Below are 12228 nucleotides of genomic sequence, written 5' to 3' on the forward strand. Positions count from 1 at the left end.
GGTGGGAGGCAAAAGGCAGGGAATTATAGGCCGGTTAGTTTAACGTCTGTTGTAGGTAAAATGTTAGAATCCGTGATCAGGGAGAAAATAGCGAGGCATCTTGAGGAGAATTGTTTGACAGAGCAGACGCAGCACGGTTTTGTTAAGGGGAAGTCGTGTCTGACGAATTTATTGGAGTTCTATGAGGATGCGTCTAGGGCGGTGGATAGAGGAGAGCCGGTGGATGTGGTGTTTCTTGATTTTCAGAAGGCGTTTGATAAAGTGCCTCACAAGAGGTTATTACAGAAGGTCAGGGGGCATGGAGTTGGGGTAGGGTGTTAGCGTGGATAGGGGATTGGCTGTCAAATAGGAGGCAGAGAGTGGGGGTCAATGGGTGCTATTCGGATTGGCGGCTGGTGACTAGTGGAGTGCCCCAGGGGTCGGTGCTGGGGCCTCAGCTATTTACCATTTATATAGATGATCTGGAGGAGGGAACCGAGTGTAGGGTGTCGAAATTTGCTGATGACACCAAGATTGGTGGAACGGCAAATTGGGCGGAAGGTGTGGAGAGTCTGCAGAAGGATCTAGATAGGCTGGGCGAATGGGCCAGGAACTGGCAAATGGAATTTAATGTTGGCAAGTGTGAAGTTGTCCACTTTGGCAGGAATAATGGTAGGAAGGACTATTACTTAAATGGCGAAAAACTGCAGCATGCGACAGTGCAGAGGGACCTCGGGGTCCTTGTGCATGAGTTGCAAAAACCCAGCCTGCGAGTGCAGCAGGTGGTCAGGAAGGCGAATGGGATGCTGGCCTTCATAGCGAGGGGGATTGAATATAAAAGTAGGGAGGTCTTGCTGCGGCTGTATAGGGCACTGGTGAGTCCGCAGCTGGAGTACTGTGTGCAGTTTTGGTCACCGCACTTACGCAAGGATATTTTGGCCTTGGAGGGAGTGCAGAGGAGGTTTACTAGGCTGATGAGTTGAGGGGGTTGAGCTATGAGGAGAGGCTGAATAAACTAGGCTTGTACTCGTTAGAGTTTAGAAGAATGAGGGGAGATCTCATTGAGACATATAAGATGATGAATGGGATGGATAGGATAGAGGTGGAGAGGCTCTTCCCGCTCAGAAAGGACAGTAGGACTAGAGGGCACAGCCTCAAGATAAAGGGGGGGGGTGCGGTTTAGAACGGAGTTGAGAGGAACTTCTTCACTCAAAGGGTGGTGAATCTCCGGAATTTTCTGCCCGTTGAAGTGGTGGAGGCTGCCTCGCTAAATATATTTAAGACGCGGGTTGATAGGTTTTTGATAGGCAAGGGGATTAAGGGTTATGGGGAGAGGGTGGGAATGTGGAACTGAGACACGACAGAGATCAGCCATGATCTTATTGAATGGTGGGGCAGGCTCGAGGAGCTAGACGGCCTACTCCTGCTCCTATTTCTTATGTTCTTATTTCTTATTTAACTGGAAAAGCAATACAATAATCTTGTAATCTAGTTTACAGTAACAAAGACCTCAATTACATGCATGAAAATTTGATCCTTATGACACAAATACTGCATACTACATTAATGGCGACTTAACACATGGCTGCAATGCCACCAACTTCACACAAATCCAGACCCGCCTCACTGTTTGCTGTGATGGTCAAACTAGTTCAGACACTCGAGCAAAATCTAGGTGTGTGGAAAACACACCGAAAAGCCCCATCATAAACAGAAACTGATGAGAGACCACACGACACCAGCTTGTGGTCCAACAGGTTTAGTTGAAATCACAAGCTTTCAGAGCATTGTTCTTTAGTCAGGTGAAGTCTACTTGTGCATGAAGACGTTGATGTATTGGGATGCGAATTTAGTTCCTAAAGCTGTCCCATGTGTCTGGATGAAAAACTGGTTGTCAAAGGTGAAGCCATTGTGGCCAAGGATGAAGTAGATGGATTGTAGGGTGGCGTCTGAAGATTGGCTGTTGTTGGTGTTGAGTACTAAGGCTGCTGAAGCAGCACTGTTGTCATGTGGGATGTTGATGTAGAGTGCTGAGACAGCCATTGTGATGAGGAATGATCCTGGCTCGATTGGTCCATGGATGCCGAGTTGCTGTAAGAAGTCTGTAGTACCGCGACAGAAGCTACGTTCCTTCTATGATGAGTTTCAGATGTTCTTGACGTAACCCTCAACTGACAAAGGAGCAGCGCTCCAAAAGCTTGTGATTTCAAATAAACCTGTTGGATTATAACCTGGTGTTGTGTGAGCTCTCCACTTGTCCACCCCAGTTTCTGCATCTCTACATCATAAACAGGAACTGATGCTGAATCATGTAAATCCAATATCCAAACAATCAAAGAACTGTATAAATGGATTAGAATCCTCTTGCCACATTTGAACATACAAATGCTCCTGTTGCATTTTTAAAATGACTACCCTCATCAGCAGTTCTGTATCTTTCTAAATGAATTTCAAAGCCAGAATATAAACGACTGTATTAACCAGCAGAATTTGAGAGAATTCAGTGAGATTTGTGTTAGTAGGAAAATCGGCCACACGCCTGTTGAATAATAAGAGTTCAAATGAAAAGACTCAAATCATTAAAAGTTGGCAATGCTTTAACAAGGGCAATAACAAATAAAAACCAATGTTCATCTTCTAGAGGGATAGAACTGAAAAGGAGAGAAGTCATGTTAAATTTGTATAAAAAGCTTGGTTAATCATACTTAAGGGCACGGTGCATAGTTCAGGTCTCCATTTTATAAAAGGGATATGGGCTCTTGGAAAGATGCAGAAACAATTCACAAGGATAAAAGAAATGAGAAGTAACACCATTCAAGAAACATTGAACAGCCCGGAACTCTCTAGAAAATTGAAAGCAGAGGGGTGACCGGATAAAATCTTTAAAATCATGCAAGTATTTGTTAAGGTTTCAGAGGAAAGGTTTCCACTTATGGGAAAGACCAAATCAGGAATCAGAAATGTAAATTAGTCACTAATAAATCTAATAAGGAATCCAGGAGAAACTTGTTTTACTTAGAAAATGATTAGAATGTCGTACTTGCAACCACAAGGAAATGGAGGCAAATAGCAAGATGTTAGAAAAACACGAGAAAGGAATAAAACATTATGCTGACAGACGTAAACACTGACATTTACAAGTTGGTAACATTGCAAAACACATTTCAGTTCAAGCAGGACAGGAAGCATTTGTTGAAAGAATGGGCAAGTTAACATGTTACGTACAGATTCCTCATCAAGACGTTTGCTTATCCTTGTGTTGGAGTATTTGCACTTGAAAGTAAATTCATGTGTTCTCTCCAGGTATTGACTGATCAGTTGAGTGTCACTAACATTTTCTATTTCAAATGTGCAGCGTTTGCAGTTTTTTGTTTTTTTTGTCCAGTCAGTTTGTTAACATTTTTATTTCTTTACCTGTGTAGGTACAAATAGGGAGCGTGGGGAGTGGTTCAGGCCTCCTGTTGACACTTTCTGAGCACCAGACTGTGAGGAAGGATACACTGCATGTTGAGGTATAGGTGCTGGTTGTGGCTTTAATAATGTTGCTGCTTTCTGGCCTCCAAACTCCAAGCGGTTACCATGACTGAGGTTGATTAAGGCACACTTTGGGAGTCTATAACCTCGACCAGGAGAGCATCTAAAGACAAATGTAGTACAAATCTGAGTCAACCTAATTCCCATTTAAAGATATCCAGCAAACTTCTTTAAAGTACTAATATTCTAAGGCATTAAATGCAGTGATGTTGGCATCTGCGATATTTCAGTAATAAAATCAAATCAAAGCAAAACTAATCCATGTCAAATGATCCTTCCATTCAACATAAAGGAAATCAAGGTTGATTTTCACAAAAAAAATTCTGACCTAGTAAATCTATGAACAAACATCATGCTAGTCAATCTGCACCAGGAAGATAAATTCAAGTATTTACCCTAAAAAGCCAACTACATTAATGTATACAAACCTTATAATAAGTCCACTTGGAAATTCGTCATCAAATAATACTTCATAAAATTCATCAGATTCTCTCTCAGCTACACAACAGAAAAGACAAGTTCAAAATATTGTTAAAAGAACTGCAGCATACCTCAAACAAATATATTAAGAAGTTGGCAATAAAAGGATTGCCTTCACTTTAACTGTTTAACAAATTAGACTATATAGTTCCAGCCCAAAATGAGGACTGTTTTGAACACAACTTGAAGTTTATATATTCTTGAACATTACAATGCTCAAAAATGGTGGTGGGAGCAGGGTTTGAGATGGGGGCGGAAAATAAGGCATTTTGATTAATTGTTCATAACCAAAAATTGTATTAGTCCCATTATTTATTTGCTTTTAATTAAAAATAATGCTGATCCAATCAATGTACTGTGCAAAAATGGTTGTCTAAAGAAATAGCAATTTCCCCAAACTAAAATGGGTTTTAAATGATTGAGTTGGGAGAAGAAAATAATTTTTCAATATTTAATTTGAATTGCACAGTTTCTAACTGTATCACCCATGTATTCACCCACATTAATGGAGAAAGATGCAAATTAAGGCGCAAAGAGCTGGTGGAAAATTCCAGAAGAAATAATTCAAAAGAATAACTTTGTGCAGGATGCTGAACATTTGCAGCAATCTGATCTAAATCTAAGAGTTATCAGAATTATGAATGCTGCTGGCATCAGGTGAGAATGTATAATGGAAACAGCAGCTTGATGTGGGAAATAAGAGACAGAGAGACACACACGCACAGACAGACTAGGAAGTGGGCAAAAACATGTGGATCTGTCAGATATCACATTAAGAACTTTTCAGAGTACTTTTGGATTAGTTCTATATATAGAAATTTCTATGCTCTATATAATAATATATTCCATATAATTCTATATAATTTCTACATATAGAAACAACACACACAATACAACAACAGATCTTATGGCCACAGACAGCAAAAATGCTAAAAGTGCACAATAAAAATAGTAAGAACTAAGACAATAAAAAGAAACAATAAATGAAAAAGACAAATAGAAAACAGAGAACGAAGAACAGTACAGCACAAGAACAGGCACTTTTGCTCACCAAGTCTGCGCTGACATAGATGTCTCTCTAATTTAATATTTTCTGGTCTCTACCTGGTCCATATCCCCGCCTATTCACGTGTTTGATGTGGAGATGCCGGCGTTGGACTGGGGTAAAACAGAAAGAAATCCCACAACACCAGCTTAAAGTCCTAACCTGTCCCAAAAGCTTGCGACTTTTGCTACAAATAAACCTGTTTGGACTTTACGCTGGCGTTGTGGGATTTCTTTCTATTCATGTATCTATCCAGCTGCCTCTTGAACATTGTTATAGAATTGGCTTCCACCTCCAGCAGCACGTTCCAAGCATTCACCACCCAGTATGAAAAACTTGCCCCTTACATCTTTTAAATTTTACCCCTCTCACTCTCAACCTATGCCCCCAAGTAATTGACCCTTCAACTTTGTGAAAAGGGCTCTACCATCTCCATCCAAGCCCGTCATAATCTTGTAAACCTCTATCAGGTCCTCCCTCATCCTCCAATGAAAACAATCCAAGTTTATTCAACTTTTCTTCACAGTCCATATCCTCCAAACAAGGCAACATTCTGGTAAATCTCTTCTGCACCCTTTCCAATGCATCAACAGCCGTCTGGTAGCGTGGCATCCAGATTTGTACACAACACTCCAAATGGAGCTGAATCAAAATCTTACACAGCTGCAACATGATTTTCCAATTACTATCCTCAACACCCTGACCGATGAAAGCCAGCATGTCATACATCTTCTTGACCACCTGAGTTGGCACCTTTAGGGAACTATTTCAAAGTATTTCTAAGGGCTCTACCATTAACGAATACATTCCTTCTGCAGTAGACCTTCCAAATCGCATCACTTTACATTTGTCCGAGTTAAATTCCATCTGCCATCTTTCGGCCCAGGTCTCCAGCCGGTTTACGCCCTGCTGTATCCTCTGACAATCCTCCTCGTTATCCGCTCCCCCAATTTTTGTATCATCTGCAAATTTACAAATGAGACCTACATCTTCCTCCAAATCATATATATTACAAACAACAGCGGCCCCAGAGAATTCCAATTGCGAGGTCAAATGAATTCTGTATATAGAATTCTAGAGGTTTACAGCATGGAAACAGGCCCTTCAACCCAATTTGTCCATAACGCCCCTTTTTTTTAAGCCCCTATGCTAGTCCCAATTGCCTGCATTTGGCCCATATCCTGCTACACCTATCTTACTCATTTAACTGTCCAAATGCTTTTTAAAAGACAAAACTGTACCCATCTCTACTACTATTTCTGGCAGCTTGTTCCAGACACTCACCACCCTGTGTGTGAAAAAATTGCCCCTCTGGATCTTTTTGCATCTCTCCCCTTTCACCTCAAACCTGTGCCCTCTAGTTTTAGACTCCCCTATTTTTGGGAAAGATATCTTACTAATTTATGCCTCTCATTATTTTATAGGCCTCTATAAGATCACCTGTAAGCGTCCTATGCTCCAGGGAAAGAAGTCCCCAGTCTATCCAGCCTCTCTTTGCAACTCAAACCATCAAGTCCCAGTAGCATCCTAGTAAATTTTTTCTGCACTCTTTCATGGTTTGGCTCAATACAATTATGAACTGAAGGAAGTTTTAAAGAAGAGAAACCTTCAAATATGAAACAGTAGAACATCTACAAAGACAGTTAGTTTTAGAATGGTGTTTGGTCTCAACAATTAATAGAGACACAATTCTCATAAACAGCCTAGAGTGAAGAAAATCTCTAGCCTTATCAAACTGAAACCATAACAGTTCACAAGCAAGTAGAACAAATGGGTCTAAAAAGTCACAAGTGTTCAGTTAAAATAAATCAAGATTTTCATTCTCCCCATCTGAACCCATAGCTTTTAATTGTCTCTAAATATTATATTCCGTAAAATTTCACCTCCTTTCATTCCTATGATAGTTCCTCGAAGACCAAGGGGAACAGAGAAGTCCTCTCTCACGTTCACAACACGATCAAATAAAAGGTATTCTGCATCTTTGTCTGGAACTATACCATATTGCTGCTCCAGAGGCTGTGTAGGGAAATAAAAACTTAGAAAGAAAAAAGAACCTTGAAAATTCCCAGGTGTTTAAAATGCAGTTTAATTTATAAAAAGGAAAAAGTAGTTTCACATATTTTATTTAGAAATGCAACAAAGCTTCAAACTTCTGAAATGCTTATAAGACTCCAACTTATATCATTTCAATATTTTCACAAATGCCTTTTGATTTTGATCATCATAGCTCATCTGATCCACCATGATCTGAATCCATCTAACTCACGAAAGCTTGTTTTCTCTCTATCTCCCTTTTTGAATAGCAGCTTACATTAGCTAACCACCAATGGGTCACTATGTGGAAAATTCTGACCAAAGATTTTCATATTGCCCCTTATATAGCACAGCTTAATGGGCTATCTGCATTAACAACTCTTTAGCAAGGCACTACATGCCACTAGAGTTCTCAATGAAATGTTACTCGTATTGTGGTTTTAGAATTGGAACAAGGACTCTGTGAATGGACATCAATTTTTGCTGGAAATTGCATTTTTGCTGAACATTGAGCTAATAGGCTTTTTTGATATGGCTGGCAACTTAAAGTGTTTCTATGGATCCTGCCCAAATACCTGTTTCCATTATTGTCTGCCTTTATTTCATCTGCAGTCTTATGCTTTTAGTTTAAAATCCCAACTTTGTTTTGTCACTAGTTTTTCCATGGTCACATTATCTCACTAATACAGTGCCACATGTTAAACTTTCATAACGGCTACAGAACTATTATCCTTCCTTCCCATAGCAGTTCAGGCCAGAAGTCATCACGCTGGGCTGTGATTTTAAAAATACATTTGGATACACACTGTCCACTTTGGCTGGTATGCAATGCAAACAACAAAATTGGAAATTTGTCAAAGGAAACATAACTTTGTACTGTGAGGTCGATCTGTAGGATAATACTGGAAACTTTCCAGTAATGCTGAAAAAGTACAACCCCCACAGTTATTACATACTATTTAACAACAGATCAATAACTGGTAGAATTAGTCTTGCCTGTTTTTCCCCTCACTCTTGCTTCAGGTAGATAATCCAGCTTTAGAATGTTTAGCAAAATCTTACTTGGTAATGGGAGAATTTTCTTTGTTCAGTAATTATAGCATAAATGTTAATGTAATTGTCACATGCATTATACTATTAATAATCGTAGACAAAAAGAATCTCCCCCAGATCTGAATTTTGGTTTGAAGACTCTTCATTGTCCAATGGCACCACCATTCACTGACATGGAGATGAAGTAGGCAAAAGGCACGTTAGCTGCAAAAACTCTCCAGCAACAAGACAAATAGTATACTTTGAATAGGATAATTCAACTTACCCTGTATAACAAATGAGGTTTCACAGTCACTCTTACTTTCTTGTTACTCCTTCTTTGCTAAGAATAATAATGATGACATTGACATTAAGGTTAAAGACCTTCCATGGACAATATTGTTCCATTCAAAATAAATACACTGGAGCCATTTGATTTTTGTTCAAAGTACTCACATGCTTTAAAATCCAACATTAAAAAATAAATTTTAGACTGCTTTGTTAAAATGAATAGGTTACTGCATATTCACCTTAATGGAATTAGGTACTAGAATTACATATAGCAGATAATGAAGGCACTAGTGAGCTAAGGCACAATAAAATGGCACATCTTGGAGCAAAGTTCTTCACAATTGCTATGTAATTTGGGAGTGAGTGGTGAGACCAAAGCTGGAGTTGTGTGTACAGTATTGGTCTCCTTATTTAAGGAAATACGTAGTAGAAGCAGTTTGGAGAAGGTTTGCTGGACTAATACCAGAAAAGGGTGGGTTATTCACAAGGAAAGGTTGGATGTGATAGGTTTGTATTGTAATTTAGAAGGGTAAGAGGTGACTTGATTGTAATTTTTAAAATCTTTAGGGGTATTCACAGGGTAGATAGAGGGATGTTTCCTCTTGTGCCAGAATCTAAAACTAGGGGGCCACTGTTTAAATGCAAAGGGTCCTGCATTTAAGACAGCAATGAGACAAATATTTGTCTCTCAGAGTGTCAGGAATCTTTCAAGCTAGTGTGTTTGACTATTTTTAAGGCAGAGTTAGACAGATTCTTAACTAAAAAGGGGGTGAAAGGTTTGGGGTTGAGGTTACAATCAGATCAACCATGATCTTATTGAACGATGGAACAATGGGCCAAATGACTTACTCCTGTTCCTAATTCATGTGTAAATGCATTTATTGGTAGCTGTATGGCAGGAGCAGAGATACGTAGAACTGGGAACAGCTCCAGCAATGTCCTTCTTGATCAGACATTTAACTAAGTAGGGGAAACTTTTCTTGCAGGAGTTGAAATGCAGGTATACAGGAATGGGAGGCAAATAGAAAAAGGACCAAAAGGAAATTCTGATTGGATTCTCTGACACCAATTTGTAAAATTGTGTAATGTAACCAGACAGATCAGCATTAGGTTCAGTTTATGCCTTGATCTGACTTAACTGGGATACAAGTGGGGTGCAATGATAGGCAGGGAAAAAACAGAATCAATTAGCCTTCTAATTCCTCTGGTTATTATCCAGTGACCTGGGAAATGCATGGTGTTGATAGAGACCAAATGAGAACAGGGTCCATAGCCTGTCAACATTCATATATTAAGCGTAGTAGCTTACGATAAATACCTTGCATCTTTCTACCTCCTCTTCAATCTTTTCAACAACTGCTTCATCAAGAAGGTTCAAGTCACATGATGCTCTTGACAAACTACTGACAGGATGCATCTTCAACCAGGCTCCAATTTCTTGGACCTTTTCAGGACTGTTTAAATTTAAATATAATTTTTAAAGTTGTACACTTAGCTATATGCATAGTACAAAAGCATTACTTAGTGCCTTATTAAATCAACTGAAGAACTAAATACTAGATCAACAAACTAACAAGTTACAGTTTCAGCTAGGTTGAGTCAATTTGCATTTTAAATTTGATATTGATAGAATTTTGCAATCAATATGTTAAGGGATGTGGGATAAAGGAGTTATTCACAGATCGACCATGATCTCATTAAATGGCAGAACTGGATCAAGGGGCTAAACAGTTTACTCCTGTTCCTATGGAATCAAATCTTAGCATGTGGTGAGGATATTGGAAATTTTAGTGGGTAAGACAATTAAACCCTCAATTAAATTGCCCCAAAGATCGTGTTTAAAACACTTGAAAGATTATAACGAGAAAGGTCAAAGTATCTGCAGCTAACTTGAAATTAAATATGCAATCTTACAGCTGAGTGTAAAATAATCTCACCCATTTACATCATCTCCAGACCAAATGTTGTCCTCATAGTACAAATCTTCCTGACTGTTTTGGGCAATGTAGCTTATTAATTCTGGGAACCTAAAATACAAAAGACAGCTTACATCTGGTCAGAAAGTACTCTTTGTCCCAACAATTTAAAAGGTATTCAATATATAGTTTTCTTTAGCAACAAAACAAATTCTGAGTGAAGAAACGAAAGAGTCATAGAAAGAGGTTGTTAGAATGCTAGATCAGAACTTCAATACATTAGGAAGCCAGACTCGACCCCAACATTTTTACTATTTTGACATAAATGCACGTATAAGATGTTTTGCTCCAGGCGCAATTCTACTGACAAACTAGGGAGCTTTTATCAAAACAATTTTGTTTAACATGCAGATTAACAATAGCAATTGAGTTAGTTTAGCCTTTAACAGTTGAATACTTAAAATGAAAGGAAACAATTCTGAGTTTTAACTTAGCATATCAGTTCCAACTAAACAATGTTTCTCTTACAGACTTAAAACATACTTTAAACAGCTAGCAAAACACAGGCATACTTGTCTTAACCTTTGCTAATTGTCTTGGAGCTTTCAGAGAGATGGAATGACTTTCAACAGTTTTTAGAAAACCCCTGACTTCAAGCAATTCTCAGTCAGAACTCCATTTAAAAACTAACTAACAAATCACAGCATACTTGCTTTGATTGGGGTAACAGCCCTGGAGCATTCAGAAACCTCTGGAGAGAGCCACTTCTTTCTACCAGCTCTAGGCAGCAACTGCTTTTTATTTCAAAATGAAAATAAAACAGTTTTTATACAGGCCTAGCTACTCCCATTTCTGGCATCACATGACTCTGCCCCTGTATACTTCACTCACGTTATGATTTTAATGAAAAAACACTCCAATAAACTGTTAAATAAACACTTACATGGCTATAATGAGCAATTATTCTGCTCTCTCTGCATCTACTGCATTCTTGCCAGACAAACTAACTGCTTGTAACAAAATACGCTAAGCAGTCTCCCTTAAATATAAAATATTTAATTGCACAGAGTACAGGAGGCTGCTGAAATTCAGTTAATTGGGGTTATTTTGGTCCTAGCTCCTAACTGGAGCTGACCACATCTTTCTGCTTTTTCCCCAAACTTTTATACACTTTATTTTTAAATACTTGTTTGATATTAAATATCATCCATATCTCCAATAATCACTTGTACCAAAGCACTATGATTACATAGAATTAAATTGAGTTAATAACTCTAAACTCTTTTTATTTCCCATCTTTATTCATTTAATGCTAATCAACAGTCTAACGGCCCAGTTAGCATCAGGAGAACTGTCTAAAGTATAGCACGCAAGAAACAATACTTTTCACTGAATACTAATACATGTGGCAATAATAAATCAGATCAAATCAAATAAAGTGTGATTATCTGGTGAATAATTGTGTGTTGGAATGACAGGGCACCAACATCCAAAATTCCAAAAGTATATTTCTAATCTCAGCCGAAGTTGACCAGGTACTCCCAAATACAAAGGAAAAGTACTTCTGAAATGTCATTTGTCAGAAGCACAAGAGTTAATTTGCACAAAGTTAAGTCCCACATGAAGCAATGAGAAAATGAGCAGATAATCTGTTTCTGATGTTGGTTGAGGGAAATATATTGGCAAGGACACTGGTAACCACCCTGCTCTTTTCCAAATGGTGACATGAGATCTTTTACATCCAATGCAGTCCAAATCCCAGAGCTAATTAGAAATTTGAACACTAAGAGGTTTCTTCATATTAGCCGGGTGTGGCGGCAATCCATGCTTATGATAACACAAGCATTAGTGTACCCTATGTTAAATACCAATCAGGGGAATAATACAGGTGCATTACACTGGACCAAATCCTCCACT

General features: G+C 38.7%; 1 protein-coding gene across 1 annotated transcript in view; it reads right to left on the reverse strand.

Annotated features, from left to right (window-relative positions):
- Window positions 1-12228, reverse strand: part of xrn1 (5'-3' exoribonuclease 1) — an 84532-nt gene that overhangs the window by 23952 nt on the left and 48352 nt on the right. The window contains exons 26-31 of the mRNA XM_080185944.1: window positions 10333-10422; window positions 9714-9849; window positions 8391-8447; window positions 6922-7054; window positions 3942-4011; window positions 3394-3616 (exon numbers count right to left, since the gene is read on the reverse strand). Of these exons, the coding sequence (XP_080042070.1) occupies window positions 3394-3616; window positions 3942-4011; window positions 6922-7054; window positions 8391-8447; window positions 9714-9849; window positions 10333-10422 (709 nt within the window). The remainder of the gene's footprint in view (window positions 1-3393; window positions 3617-3941; window positions 4012-6921; window positions 7055-8390; window positions 8448-9713; window positions 9850-10332; window positions 10423-12228) is intronic.

Source organism: Carcharhinus amblyrhynchos, chromosome 3 (genome assembly GCF_965287045.1).
Source record: "Carcharhinus amblyrhynchos chromosome 3, sCarAmb.v2.hapA, whole genome shotgun sequence".
NCBI lineage: Eukaryota > Metazoa > Chordata > Chondrichthyes > Carcharhiniformes > Carcharhinidae > Carcharhinus > Carcharhinus amblyrhynchos.